Here is a 15,534-nt window from a genome sequence, read left to right on the forward strand (position 1 = left end):
GTTTTTTTTTCCCCAGTGCCTCCACAGTGAATTCTATTGTTATTTGATATGACTTTCTTAATTGTGTTTTGGAATTCATTCCTGTATTTGATCATGTCCTCATTGAGTTCATTCCACTGTCCATTAAGTTTTTTGTCAATTCTCTTTAATTTTATTCAGCCACATGTTTCATTAGTTCTCTTCCATTTCATTCAACTGTTTGTTCTTGGACTCATTTTTTGTATATACTTATTGTAATTGCATTTTGTAATTTTTTTGTCTGGAGTTTCATTTACATAGTTTTCATTGGAGGCTTTCTTTGTGGCTGTAGGCATTGTTGGTGTGAATATCTTGTTTACTAGTGTCATTTTTCACTGGGCTTTGCCCATATGTAGAGAGTTGCCCATAAGTAGAGAGCCCTTTTGTCTTGCTGAGAATGTAGCACCAGTGTCTTTAGTGGGGCCTATGTTGGGTGCCAAATGGTCTTGATACACATTCTGGGCATGTGATGGCTAGGGTTGTACCTAAGGGACTGAATAGACTTGGGGGTAGTGCTCACCTGGACTCTGGGGTGCCTACTTAGTGCTGGGCTCAGGATTGCAAACAGCTGGGCCATCCTTACACAGAGCAGAGCAGGCTGGCATTCTGGGGATTAAGGTGTCAGATGGGCAAGAAAGGGTTTTATATGCTTTCATTATTTGTGTCACCCTTTACTCGGTATGAGCAAACTTAACTTACCCATTGAATCCAACATTTCATACTCTGTCAGTCTGAAATATCTCTTGTCTGTGTATAGTGAAGTGATTGTTAAACTAAAAGACTTTCTTGACAAAATGTTTTTGCTCATTAAATGAGGGATAAATGTGTAGTAATAATACTGGTAAAGGAGTTTCTCAGACATCAAAAGTGACATAAAGCTGCGTGTGGTGGTACACACCTTTAATCCCAGCACTCAGGAGGCAGAGGTAGGAAGATCACCATAAATTCGAGGCTACCCTGAGACTACATAGTGAATACCAGATCAGCCTGGGCTACAGTGAAATGCTACCTTGAAAAAAAAAAAAAGTGACAAAAATCAAAGTTGGCCCAGCTACTGAAGTGCTCTAGTGAAGTTAGTTTATTTAATGTGGATTTATGGCTACATGGATGACAAAGAAGTGAGCATCTTGGGGTTTGTATCTTAACAAGCAGACTGAGTTTTCCATTCACATATTAAAGATGGTGAGTTGTATTCTTAGCTCATGCTTGGGAATAGGACAAATACAAAATTTCAAAAATAAACAAAACCCTAGGGGACATGAACCTATTCCTGCCACATCTCAGCAGGAAAGATACCCACAGCATGGACCAGAGATAAGTTTTATTTGTAACAAGGACATTTGTAATTTCAATCACAATATGTCACAATTAATCCCCTTTAATGGAAGTATGGCTATAATGTGAAACCCTTTCCTTTCACATTTGTGAGATAAACAGAATATGTTCACCAATTGGTAAACTCCTGTATGTTCAAGGTATTTCAGATCACAGAAGGAACCTATCACAACTGTTGGACTTACTGTAATAGGATTTCCTCATAGTCTATGTTCAGTTACATCTGAAGTAGGCACGCACACATAAGCAGGGGAGAACCTGACATTTATTGAATCACCTCCTAAAGGTCATCCCAGGGCCTGGAGAGATGGCTTAGCGGTTAAGCGCTTGCCAGTGAAGCCTAAGGACCCCAGTTTGAGGCTCAATTTCCCAGGTCCCACATAAGCCAGATGCACAAGGTGGCACATGCATTTGGAGTTTGTTTGCAGTGGCTGGAGGCCCTGGAACACCCATTCTCTCCCTCTCCTGTTGCTCTCAAATAAGTAAATAAAAATAAACAAAAAAAGGGTCATCCCACATCTGTCTTGTCAGATGACCTTTAGGTACCCAAGATTTTTCCATATTATTATACTGTCTTTTTCATAAACAGAAGAAAAAGCAAGTGTATCTATCTTGTCAGTAGAGGAGTTTTTAAAACTTCAGAAACAGAATGGGAAGAAACAAGGGAAATAAGTTAGTATTTTAAGGCTAAGTAAATGGAATGTTTGTTTTAGGACTAAAGCTGATAGAGTAAGCTTAATTAACTGGAACTACAGAGAAAATTAGTAATATCCTGTTAGAAGGATCTCAAAAGTCTCATACTTCTCCACAACAAAGTTCCATTCAGTCAGGGCAGGAAGGGCCTCCTATCCTGAGTCTGCTCTCTAGTTTCTGTCTATTTCCTCTCTTTTTTTTAAAGGTTCAGTACTTTTGCTTCAGTTTACTCTTAATACTATCCCTAGTCTAAAATTCTGTTTTACTGATGTCTTGCTACAGCCTGTTTTTTCCCATCATGTGCTCTTAGAAGCTGGATTTAGGTAGCCACTCTGCTTTTCAACACTCCTCTACAAATATGCAAATTTTAGATTTCATCAGATGTTTCTACAACTGATAGCAATTGGCATCATTGTCAATTCTAAGTTGGTAGCTTTCTTAATCAATGGCATAATCCTTTGTTTTCTTTTGTTTCTGGTGGGGTGTTGCCTTTGTAGAGTGTCCTGCCATACTTCGTAGCTACAAAACTGGCTAAAATCCGAAAGCCAACTTTGGACAAGCCCTCTCCAGAGACATTTGTAGAGTCTGCCATTAAAACAGTAGGCTTGCAGTCAAGAACCACTGGATATATGATCCATTCTCTCATGGTATGTAGATATCTGAGTCCCTAATCTGTGCTTTCTGGTTTGGGGGTATCTTCTTGCCTCCCTCCCTTATTTCTTCCTTCTTTGGATTTCTTTCTGTATAATGTTATTATATATACATTTTCCAGACATACTGAAGTCATATATATTTTATTTTGAACTGTTCCCCTAAACCTTTAAATTTCTATATAAACAACACTATAGGAAAACACAAGGTGGGAACTAAGCTGCACTTTAGTCCAGCTGTAGGCTGTACTTACGTACCTCCCCGTTTCTTTCTTTAGGGCTTAATAAACTCAAACCTGCCTCGTTGGATTTATTTTAAAATAACAATGGGTTTCAACAAGTCCTTGCGGGCTCGCTATCTGAAAAAAGCAAAGAAGAACTAAGCACTGATCACTCAGTAAGTCACCTGGCCAGATACTTCATCTTGCTCTGTACACTGCAATGCATCCACTAGCCTCCAGAGTCAGCACTGCTCTTTTAGTAATCACTAGAGTGGGTGAATGTTGTCATAATCAGAAGGAAAACAGAAACTGCATTTAGGAGTTTCTGGAAAATATTCTGGATAAAATCCAAGAACAACTTGAAGTTTAATATAAATGCCCAGATAAGTTAGATGTAGACCCAGTATTACCCAGAACAACTTGATAGATGAGAACATGGTATAGCAAATCACAGAATGACAGAGGCAGTCATAGAACTCAACAGTTTCATCTGGTCCAAATGCCAGTGATCATTATTCTCATATTTTGTGTGAAAAAAATAACATAAAATGTAATGCTAGCTACTTTAGTTAACACTTTAAAGGAATGGGTATGAATAAATTTGCTTATGGGTAGACACACTGCAGTTTATAGTGATTGCTGTAAGGTTTTCTAAATGCATGTTCTGGTTTGCATATTTATATGGAAATAGTCTCTCAGAAATAGCTAATGACATAAAAATAATTGGAATAATTTGTTATTCTAACATATAGTCTGCTAAAATGTTCTTTCTTGTAATACATATTATGTCTTAGCTGTTTAAATATATGTAAGTACTGAAAGCTGTGTGGTATGTTTGAATTGTCTTTGGTAAATGGGTCAAAATATATATCTAAAACAGCAACTTCCTATGGTACCACCAAGATCCTGACCAGGAAAGTGGCCTGTGTGGACCTCTAGCCTTCTTTGTATCTGTACTATATTAATATGCTCACATGTGACAATAAATGGTTTGTAAAAAAGTAATGGTGTCATGGAAATAGCATTGTTCCGGCTAAACTAGTTCCCTGTATGTACTGATGTAGCTGGCATTAATAAAAGATGATGTAGCCATGGTGATGATTGAAAGCATTTTGTGTGTGTGTGGCTGAAACTAAAGTACTGTTTAAACTGATTTAATGTAAGTTAAGGCTGATTTTTACCTGGTGTCATAGTTTGTACAAGTTTATCACCAAGAAAGAATTCAGAATTACAAAATATGCAGCATGGAAGGCCACCAATTCTTTGTTTGAAACATCAATAAATTTGTGAGAAAAATCTTAATTGGGTTGTTTAAATGTTAATAAGTGTTAAATTTGTAGCTAGGACACAGACACTGCCATCTATTAGAATCATCATGTAAAGATATTTCAGCACCACAAAATCTCAGAATGAAGGGTAACCATTTTAATTGCATACATTTATCTTTATGAAAAAGACATGATTTGCCCCCCTTTCCTGTCATTATAGAAATGGTAACACTAGGGTGACCTAGGCAGTATCACATATATTTGTACCTTGGTTGGTGGGAGGGTGGATGGGCTGGTTGGTCGGTCATACATCATTTCGTTGAGTCTGGTTGGCCTGGTTGTTTTGATGGGAGAGATAGGTAAGCACCTACAGACAGATAGGAAAACAGTATACTCACGGCCATTAAAATAGTGAAGCATGTTTGTAGAGTCCAAAAGTCATGTTGAGTTGACTTTACATTCTGGTATGTGCTACCAAATAGAGTACAGAATTTATTGCTCTTTTATGAGATAGGGTATAACTCTAGCCCAGGCTGACCTGGAATTCACTATGTAGTCTCAGGGTGGCCTTGAATTTATGGTGATCCTCCTACCTCTACCTCCCTGAGTGCTAGGATTAAAGGCATACACCACCACACTCAGCTTTCAAGGTTAAGTTTTTTAATGGGTTGGGGTGCTTGGCTAAAGATACTAGACTGAGAGATTTAAGTTGGAAAACCTCAAGCAAGTTAAAATTACAGGCACTGAGACTGGTTTAAATTACTAAAGCTGCTATTGTCTACACATTAGCAATCTTAAGGAAGGTGGCCCAAGTACTTTACATTAAAACAATGGAGAGGATTCTGAGGGAAGACTATGATAGACATGCAAACCCTTTTGTAAAGGTTGATTGGAGAAGGAACCTGCTTTTCAAGGTTACAATTTATTTTGTCCCTGAATTAAGAATATGGCTGTGTCCTGCATTCCTGGTATTAGCTTTGGAAGCATAAAAATAATGCATGGAGTGGTCATGAATTGCACATGGTTCTAGGAGCTGCTGCTGAGATGTGGCAGGAGGTAGGGTGTGATGACCCTGCTAGGCTAGCAAAGCCATTGGAGATGGACCGTGATTTGCATGAAGACCCAGAGATGTTTGGATATACCAGGTCTCTGCAAGGGCTACCAGGGAGCGCACTATTGGCCTCGGATGAAAGTTTTCCCTAGCTACTCTGCCCAGCTGGAGGGGCAGAACTAAAAAATCTGGAGACTTGGGCTGGAGAGATGGCTTAGCGGTTAAGTGCTTGCCTGTGAAGCCTAAGGACCCCAGTTCGAGGCTTGATTTCCCCAGGACCTACTTTAGCCAGATGCACAAGGGGGCGCACGCATCTGGAGTTCATTTGCAGTGGCTAGAGGCCCTGGTGCGCCCATTCTCTCTCCCTCTCTCTGCCTCTTTCTCTCTGTTGCTCTCAAATAAATAAAATAATAAAATAAGTAAATAAATAAAAATCTGGAGACTGTCGGACTCTTAGTATATTAGACTTGAACTGTAAAAGTTTGATGATTGCTTGAGGTGGTTGAATTTGCATTGTTCTAGTCTCTTTGCTATTCCTTATACCAGATGAAAATGTTTACTCTGTGACTTTATATGTTAAAAGTATCTAACTTGCTTAATTTTACAGGACTCACAGCTAAGAGACCATCTTAAATCTCAGAGGAGACTTGGGCTGTGGAACTATCTTAAGTTGCTCAAGACTGTGGGGACCTTTGAAATTGGACTGAATATAATTTATAATATGTGATGGTTTTGAACTTTATAGGAGGCCAGGGAGGAATGTGGTCATTTGAACAGATGGCCCCCAATATATTCAATGTTTTATTAGTTTGCAATTTGGATCTGCAGCTACCTGGCTGGAGGAGGTATCACTGGGTGAATCATAAGGTAGGGTGATTTGAAATTCCAATCTAAAGATATGAAAAATGCCTGGTTCCACCTGGAGTTCCTGAAGTGTGATGTGTAACTTTTGGCTTCTATCTCTGTGTTTGAAAAGCAAGCCAGCTTCTTCTGCCATTATGGAACTTCCCCTGTATTTGTAGGCTTTAATAAATCCCTTCCTCCATAACGGTGTCTGATCTGGAAGTTCATCTCAGCAAACCTGAAGCTGTCTGCTACACCATCCATTGTTCAATCACCTTTGCATGTTTGGTCACATTTCATTATCATCATACAATGCTGATTCAGTAGGCTAGTATTTTGTATGAAATTTTTGAAATTGACTTATAGTCTTTCTCATACTTCTTAGTATGATTTTGGCATCAAGAAAATAACTTTATTTAATAAGCTTGGAAGTATTACTCATTTGACAATTATGGAAGTATCTAACTGGAATTGTTCTTTAAAAGTTTGTAAAACCCTCTAATGATAGTATTTATTTGGGGATGAAACTTAGCTCTTAATTATGTTTTACTCTTAATAGTAATTAGACAAGATTTGTTTTTTAATTTTGAAAAATACTTTAAAGACATGGTTTCATCCTGCAAATATATAAATGTAATAGCATAAAGTAAGTCAAGGGAATTTGTGCTCAATTTCTTTCCTAATATTGTTTATGCCATCTCACTCTTCTGTGACCATTTGCCAGAAATTTATTGTATTACCATTATTGTTTTGAGTCAAGGTCTCACACAGTAGCCCAGGCTAGCTTTGAACTCTTGGCAATCCTCCTGCCTCTGCCTTTTGGGTGCTGGGATTACAGGCATGAACTACCATGCCTGGTATTAAGTCTATATGTGCATGTGTGTACAGTTGTGTACATGCTACAATGCACATTCGATCAACGGACAACTTCCTGGTGTTGGTCCGAACCTTCTACCTTATTGAGACATGGTCTCATGTTCATCACTATACTTTCCTGGCTGTCTGTCTCACAGGATTCCCACATATTGTCCTCCACCACACTCCTTTCCATTGGCATGTTGGGATTACAAATACCTGTTGCTGTGTAGTGTCCAGTTTTTACATGGGCTTTAATAACCAACTTTTGGCTTTGTTTATTCTTTCTGAGGGTTCAGTTTGTCTGTCTTATTTTGTAGGATAGACATTTAACTCACTCATATTTAATTTTTTTTCTTAAATAAGCAACTGAATTTATTTAATTATGTCCTTTGCTATATTCCACAATTCTGGAAGCATGTGTATATACTACTATTGAAAGGCCCAAGAATTCAGAAGCCCAGAAATACTATCACGCTCCAAAGGGAGCTTAAGCGGGCCCCTGCATACCTCAAACTCCAGGCTTTACTCTATGTTGAAAGCAAGTAAAGAATCCCTCTTCTCATTATATCAGAGCCCGCTCCTAATATAAAACTAGGTAAAAAGGGCATGAGATAGCCCTCAAGGATGGGAAATGAGTAATGAAGTGAACCACTTATTTGGTTTCTGTAAATAGCCTGCACCATAAGCCTTTAATAGCCCACACTGTAAGCCTTAGTAGCCTGCACCATAAGCTGTAGTAGCCTGCCTCAGACCTCCAAGGTCATAGGAGACTGATACCACACTCTGCTAACCCCACCCAAGGACCTGCGCAAATGCTGACCACCAAGGTCATAAGAGAATGATTGGTCCACGAGGGGCTTGAACAAATTAAACTAATTGGCTTAGAAACTATGGAGTGGCAGAAACTGACTGGCTCGCACCCCGCGGGCTCCTGATATTAAAAAAATGATTGGTCTAATGCACAGGCTTTGTTAGAAACCCTATAAAAACTGTCCCGTTCCTGCATTTGGGGCTCTGCAGTCCTCTACCCCTGTGCGGTGTACGACTGTGGGCCCCAGCACGCTTGGAATAAAATCCTCTTGCAGTTTGCATCAAGACCGCTTCTTGTGAGTGATTTGGGGTGTCGCCATATCCGGGCAGAATGTGGGGTCCTCGTTTTGGGGGCCTTACACTATATACACACTTCATTCTCTTCAGGTATTTGTATTTAAATTACTATTTCTTTGTCCTAGTTATTTTAAATGCATTTACATATCTTATTTATTTATTTGAGAGAGAGAGAAAAAAAAAAGAGGCAGAGAGAATGGGAGAGTATGGGCACACCAGGGCTTCCTACCACTGTAAATGACCTTCAGATGCATGTGGCCCTTGTGCATTGGGTTTACATGGGAACTGGAGGAACTGAACCAGGCTGTCAGGCTTTGTGAGCAAGCCCTTTAACTGCTAAGTCATCTCTCCAGTTATAGAATTACTTTATATATGTATACAATTTTTATAGAATTAATTTATATAATATATATGTATATATATAATTTTTATTTGAGAGAGAAAAAGGCATATAGAAAATGGGTATGCCAGGGCCTCTAACTACTGCACATGTGTATGGTTTGTGAACAACTGAAGACCACACAGGACCACTTTGAGGCAGAAAAAAAGCTGTTTATTGGAGCCCAAGTTACCAGGCTGTCTCAAGGTAGGAGAGAGAGACAACAGCTGCATGACTCTGGGTAGTTTGGGTTTTTATAGTTTCTCCATTTGGGAGGGGATGCAGAAGACAAAAGACTAGGGGCTACAGGGAATAACAGGGACCAAATGGAGAAGCTAGTCAGAGGAACAGCAATCAAACAGAGGAGGAGGAGACTCCATCCAGAGAGAAGCCAGGCTGTCTCTAATATAACATTAAAAACTATTACCAGGGTATTGTGAAATCATGCAAACAGGGATTAGGCAGTATAAACATCTAAAGTTGTAGCAATCAGGCTGCTTTGTTCTCTTCATTTTGACCTTAGGACCCTTGTCCTACTTAACATTCCAGCATTTTAAGGGAAAGGGGTCCTAGTCAGGTCTCTCAGTACTACTTCCTGCTATGAGGGGGCACTGTCAGGTATTTCAAGGGATGCTGGTGTCAGCTGCTGGCAAGTCCCCTCTGAGGTGGCGACAGGGAGCTGAATCTGAGGATGCTGAAAGTTGGTATTGAGTGAGAAATAGGTCAATAAAAGTCAGTTGAACAAGTGATGTATGAGATTTTGTATGTGGTGTTTTATGTATTTCTAAAGACAAGAGTCTATCAAGAGTGAAAGAAATATCCCCATTAACGATCCAAATAATGGTAGTAGCCAAGGCCAAATAGTTCTAAAGATATCCCTTGGTCCTGAGGACAGTGGGATTCCAGAATAGATTCTGTCCGCCAGAATTTGGAGGGGTGTGTGTGTGTGTGTGTGTGTTTGGTTTTTCAAGGTAAGAGTCTCATTATAGTCCAGGCGGACCTGGAATTAACTGTGGTCTCAGGGAGGCCTTGAACTCATGGCAATTCTCCTACCTCTGCCTCCCGAGTGCTGGGATTAAAGGCATGCACCACCACAGTTTTTTAAATCTCTTATTTTACATGACCCAATGGGCTTATATGATAACACTCTTTGTTTATGAAGAGTTTTCTCCCTTCTCAGCTGTGATGAGGTTGAGGCCTTGATGGTTCTGAAGGACTGTTGATGCCAGTAAGGTGAATTGCTGCTGTCGCAGGTTGAGGTCCATAGCAGTCTTTAATGGCTATATATACACAATATACATTTGTAGACAAAACATGTTAACAATCCTGGAGACAATTTCATTTATTTATTTTTAACAACTCCCATGATTGTAAACAATATCCCCTGGTAATTCCCTACCCCCACTTTCCCCTTTGAAATTCCACTCTCTATCATATACCCTCCCCTTTCAATCAGTCTCTCTTATTTTGATGTCATGATCTTTTCCTGCTATTATGATAGTCTTGTAGAGGTACTGACAGGTGGTCATGGATATCCAGGCCATTTTGTGTCCGGAGGAGCATTTTGTAAGGAGTCCTACCCTTCCTTTGGCTCTCTTATATTCTTTCTGTCACCTCTTCCACAATGGACCCTGAGTCATAGAAAGTGTAATTCAGATATTTCAGTGCTGAGCACTCCTCTGTCACTTCAGCACCATGGTGCCTTATGAGTCATCCCAAGGTCACTGCCATCTGAAAAGAGAAACTTCTTTAACCACAAGTGAGAGTAGCATTAACGTATGAGTATGAACAGTAAGAGATGTGCTTACTGGGCAGTTTGGTGAGCATAGTATATACTTTTAGCCAGACAGCAGCTGCTCATGACTACCCATGTTGCAGGTTTTCAGTATTAGGGATGTATTCCCTCCCATTGAGCAGGCCAGTTAAATTAGAGGGAAGTTGGTTTCTCCCATAACATATGTGCCACTATTACACCTGTTGGTTCATTTGGCCTGGCTGGCCAAATATAGGGCTTGCAGTGTCCACTGTTGGATATCTTCATTGGTGATTTCTCTTCCTCCCATTGAACTGCATGCAACGTGGCTTTTTCTAGCTTTCTGTTTTCTGGTCTACATGGAGGAGGTTTTCAGCTCAGCTCCACCAAGTGACCTTGCCACTCAAGTATGTGGAGTCTTCAGCAATAGGGTCTTGCCATCTATGTCTGGTGAGAAACCAAGGGCCTTGGCAATTGTCTGTAATATTTTGGGGACATCAGGGACCTCCCTTGCTGACAACTCACTGGAAGGACAACTTTTATTACTAAAAATATAAATAATAACTTTGACTTTTATTCCTGGCAAGAGCTAGTTTTGTTTTTACATTGAAGGATCTGAACTTGAATATGAGACAAATCAACAAACTCAAATCAAGCAATCTGTCAAAAATTAAGTGAAATTCTGACCTTTTAATTCAGCCTGATCAAAACTTCTCTTAATAACAGGAATAATGAGACATAAAATTGGTTTGTTCATCAAGGTAACCCTAAGCAAAGTGCATCAGATTGATTGTTATAAATTTCTCTATCAGGATTATCTTGATGTCTAATCCAACTTAGACAAAAAAAATTAAAGCCACTAAAATATACATAGGTACACAGATATATTTAAAGGTGATTCTAAGTTACTAAAGACAGATGTCTAGGTTTTCAACTTTAAAACCAGTGTTCTTATTTCTGTCTGCTACAATAAGAGCCAGAGGTTTTTAAGTAAAAACCTAAATATATATATATATATATATATATATATATATATATATATATATATCTAAAGCTCAACTCTGATTTTTAGATTAACAGGTTTTAGCATTACAACTCATTTTGGTTCAAGAATTATGAACGGAGCTCCTCAAAGGTTGAGAAAGCACACAGTTTATATAGTTATCAGAATATGGGGAGATTTCCTTATCTCCCTAAAAACAAAAGTTACATGAACAAAGTTAGATTATATTGTTTATAAAACTTGTGATATAAACACAACAACTATGTAATAGAATTAGTTTTATAAAAAGAAAATTCAGCAACTAATAAATATTAATCTTGTTAAGACTCAGTTTTTTGTAGTTAGAATTTTAACATAGTATTACTAACATTTGAAGGCAATTTTTATAACTGTCACCATGAGTGAATCAAATTTGAGACTTTATAACTTTGTTAATTTGAGACTTTTTATCCTATGAAACACATTTTAAAAGCATGGATTCAGAGCTAAGCATGGTGGCACACGTCTTTAATTCCAGCACTCGGGAGGCAGAGGTAGGAGGATTGCTGTGAGTTCAAGGCCACCCTGAGACTACATATTTAATTCCAGGTCAGCCTGGGCCATAGTGAGGCCCTCGAAAAACAAACAAACAAAAAACAAACAACAACCACAACAAAACGCGTGGATTCATAAATGTAGGTAAAACCTTGCCCTGGAGATAATATAACACACTTAGAAATTGACAGAGAAACAAATGACAAATCTGAACTACATTTATGATATAACAAGTCAAGATTATCTGTTCATAGTGATCTTCCACAAGAGAGAAACTGGGAGAGAATCAAAAGCATATGCTACTTTTTATTTTTCCTTTTCTGTCCAGAGGCAATAGTCCAGTTTGCCTGACGACAAGGTGTAGATGGCACATGGTTTTAAATGTGCTTTGGGGGGGGGGGGCAGGACAACCCATTTCTCAGAATCCAGCTTACATGAATCTAAATAGCATATCACAATTAGTATAATTACAGTGAAGTAGAAACAATCATTAACAAATATCTCTAACCAATGAGCGAACCTACCAGTTCCCTAGGTGTCTGGCTTTTAGCGTTCATCTGGCAGACTTTAGGATACAACTTACTTTTTTTAAAAAATATTTTTTGTCATTTTTATTTCTTTATTTGAGAGTGACAGAGAGAGAGGGAGAGAAAGACAGATAGAAAGGGAATGGGTGTGTCAGGGCTTCCAGCCACTGCAAACGAACTCCAGATGCATGCGCCCCCTTGTGCATCTGGCTAACGTGGGTCCTGGGAAATTGAGCCTCGAACTGGGGTCCTTAGGCTTCACAGGCAAGCGCTTAACCGCTAAGCCATCTCTCCAGCCCATTACTTTTTGAGTCTGTGTGTCTGGCTGTGGCCTGGAGTCTGTCACCATTCTCTTGTTGTTTGCCATCTAGCATGGGTCATGGTCTTGTTGCATTTTTGCATAACATACACAGCATATCCCCATATGCAGAGTCTTGTCAATGTGACTGCTCATGTTGATTGAGTCTGTATCTCAAAGCATTACTGCAGACACAAACCAGTACAGCTAGAATCTGCATTTTCCACAGATTAGCACCGGTCATTAGTTTCTGAAATTTAGGTCACTGTTCAATCTCATATTCATGCACAATCACTTAGTGTTTAAATAGTTGCTTTTTTTAGTTATTTTTTGTAATTTTTGTTGTTTTATCTAAATGGTGTCAGTCTCACCTTGACTAGAAGAATCTGGTGAGTAGGGCAAGCAGAGCAGAGAGAAGGACAGGCGTGTAAAGTGTTGGAATCTAAGAAATCCTGAACCAATTGCCAGTTCTGTGGTTTATTTAAATCACTAAGAATTTGGAAATAAGAAGATATGGATCTATTGTCTAACTTATATTGAGGCCAGTCCATGGTGTAATAAAAGATTAAATGGTGAGGTTTGATACCATCTTGGAGCCCTAATTTCTTTAAGTTTTGAAGTAGACAAGCAGGGGGGTGTGATAGGGACAGTTTTGGAAGTTTTATTTCCTATTTCAAATGAGAGGGAGAAGTAACCAGGGTATAGGAAGAGAATCTTATAAGAGAAAAAAAGAAAAGTAAGGTGTGTTCTTGAAGGAGTAATTATTAGCTTTGAAGAATGAGATCTTAGGAGGAGTGGGGGGGGAGAGAGAGAGAGAGAGCATGCACATGTGTGCAGCAGGGCTGGGGGAGCACAGACCACAGCGGTTTGGAGATTAAGCTTTAAGTAGGTGGAAGCATGTAAATTACAGTGGCTCGATGGCTGAGAAAACACAGAAAGCACAGAGGAGGACAGAGAAAAAAAGGGGGGCAGGGACAAGGGAGGGAGAGTTGGTCCCTCTCTGTGCATCACCAATCACGTTCTGTCAGTGGTGGGAGGAGGGACAAGAAACTGCCCTCTCCTCTCTGGACATAGGGAAAGGAGAAGTGAGTGTCCCTAGGTCAGCAAACTGAGCTGAAATGCACCCCTCAGGGCTCAGTACGCCTAACAGAGAGAGTCTAGAGATGTTGACAGTGTGCCCTTCCCAAGACCTGGGGAGCCCAGAAATGGGCGAGGGTTGTGGCCTTATGTACCAGAATGATTTAGATGACAGCAAGGAAGGGAGACCACCAAGAGAACAAGATTAGGCCAACCCATATCATGAGAGACAGTCTGAGGGGGAAAGTGTGAGAAAAGGTTTACAGAAGAGAGAAAGAGGGAGAGCAAACCAATTAGTGGAAGACACTTACCAAGAGTAGAGGATGAGGGAAGACTGAAGCTGAATCATGGTGGATGGGAGAACCTGCACCTGGCAGATGGTCTGGGTTCTATCAGAGGGTCAGTGGCAGCTTGGTGGTCTGGTCAGTGGAAAGGAGGTCTGGCCACACAAAAAGGCAACCAGGAGCCTCCTGTCTGAGTCACGGCCTCAGATGTAAGATTCAAGAATGACCAAAGACCACGCAGGACCACTCTGAAGCAGGACAAAAGCTTTTTTTAATTGGGGCCTAAGCTGCCAGGCTGTCTCATAGGAGGAGAGCAGCTAGCGTGATTCTGGATATATATATATATATATATATATATATATATATATATATATATATATATGTGTGTGTGTGTGTGTGTGTGTGTGTGTGTGTGTGTGTGTGTGTGTGTGTGTGTGTATATAAATTTGAGCTTGTTGAGACTACTGTTAAAATTTGAGTAATGATCAGTAAATTAATTTGCATTGTATCAAGATGATTTCCAGATTTTCATCTTTGTATTTTGGTAACTTGTTAACTCAGTCATTGTTTGCTATTATATTTAGGGATAATGGAACAGTACATGCAACTAAATCTCAAAAATAAATCCATTAAAATATTTGCAGTGGGAAAGGTCCATTGTAAATATCTTGAAAATCTAGTGACACTTGTCAGTTATGTTTAACTTGCAAATTTACTGTAAATCTATTATTTTGTAATAGAAACTTGAATATATTTTGTTAATGGTTTAAACTACTTATAATGTCATCAAAGAACCTGTGATTTTAGCTAAGGCATGTCATTACAAACCTTTGCCTCAGCCTTGCCAGCTGAAAAATGGAACCAGCACCAAACTTGTAAGTTGTGGGCAACAAATTAATACATTTACAGTACTGAGAATCTATCCTGGCACAACGTATACATGCTGGCATATTCTATGTTGCATAACAATGCCTCACTTGACCCCCCAAAATATAACTCACACTAACATTGAATGCTTGGGATATTACCTTGCTCTCAATCACTCTTCAGCCTTATTTCCTTGAAACATGGTCTCTCATTCAACTTGGAGATCATGATTATTTTTAGTTAGACTGGCTGACCACAGTCTGGGGCCTTAACAGACATGATTTCTAGATAGGGAGATGTTTTGGGGATGATCTGAATGAGTTCTAAATACAATCGCAGAGTATCTTCAATAAGAGACCCTGATGGAAACAAAGAGGAAGCCAGAGAGGCAGCAATTGGAGTGATGTGACCACAAGCCACACAAAGCTATCTGCCATACAAAACCAGAGACGTGTGGAACACATTTTCCCTTAGAAATCCAGGAAGATGAAGAACTCTGTCAATGATTTGATTTCTGGAGAATTACACTGATTTTATACTTCTGGCCTCCAGTGAACTCTTCAAAAATAAGTTCCTGTTGTTTTAATAAGGGTGTGTGGCAGCTGACATTTGTTTTGTGTTCATGAATGGTTTGTGCTGAAGAGGTTTATTTTTAGGGGATGGGGATTTGCAATGTTTCCCTTTTGTCACTCTTCCTCCTGAAACAAAGTCTCTCACTGAATCTGGAGCTCCACTTTTTAAAAAAATTATTTTTATTAGTTATGGACA

The 15,534-nt window shown here is 39.4% G+C and overlaps 1 protein-coding gene across 2 annotated transcripts in view; it reads left to right on the forward strand.

Annotated features, from left to right (window-relative positions):
* Positions 1–4,219, forward strand: part of Hsd17b12 (hydroxysteroid 17-beta dehydrogenase 12) — a 247,081-nt gene extending 242,862 nt beyond the window's left edge. For both annotated transcript variants that reach the window (XM_045159260.1, XM_004663338.2), the window contains exons 10-11: positions 2,544–2,693; positions 2,975–4,219. In XM_045159260.1, the coding sequence (XP_045015195.1) occupies positions 2,544–2,693; positions 2,975–3,079 (255 nt within the window). In that variant the 3' untranslated portion in view covers positions 3,080–4,219. The remainder of the gene's footprint in view (positions 1–2,543; positions 2,694–2,974) is intronic.
* The last annotated feature ends 11,315 nt before the right edge of the window (positions 4,220–15,534 follow it).

Source organism: Jaculus jaculus, chromosome 9 (assembly GCF_020740685.1).
Source record: "Jaculus jaculus isolate mJacJac1 chromosome 9, mJacJac1.mat.Y.cur, whole genome shotgun sequence".
Lineage (NCBI taxonomy): Eukaryota > Metazoa > Chordata > Mammalia > Rodentia > Dipodidae > Jaculus > Jaculus jaculus.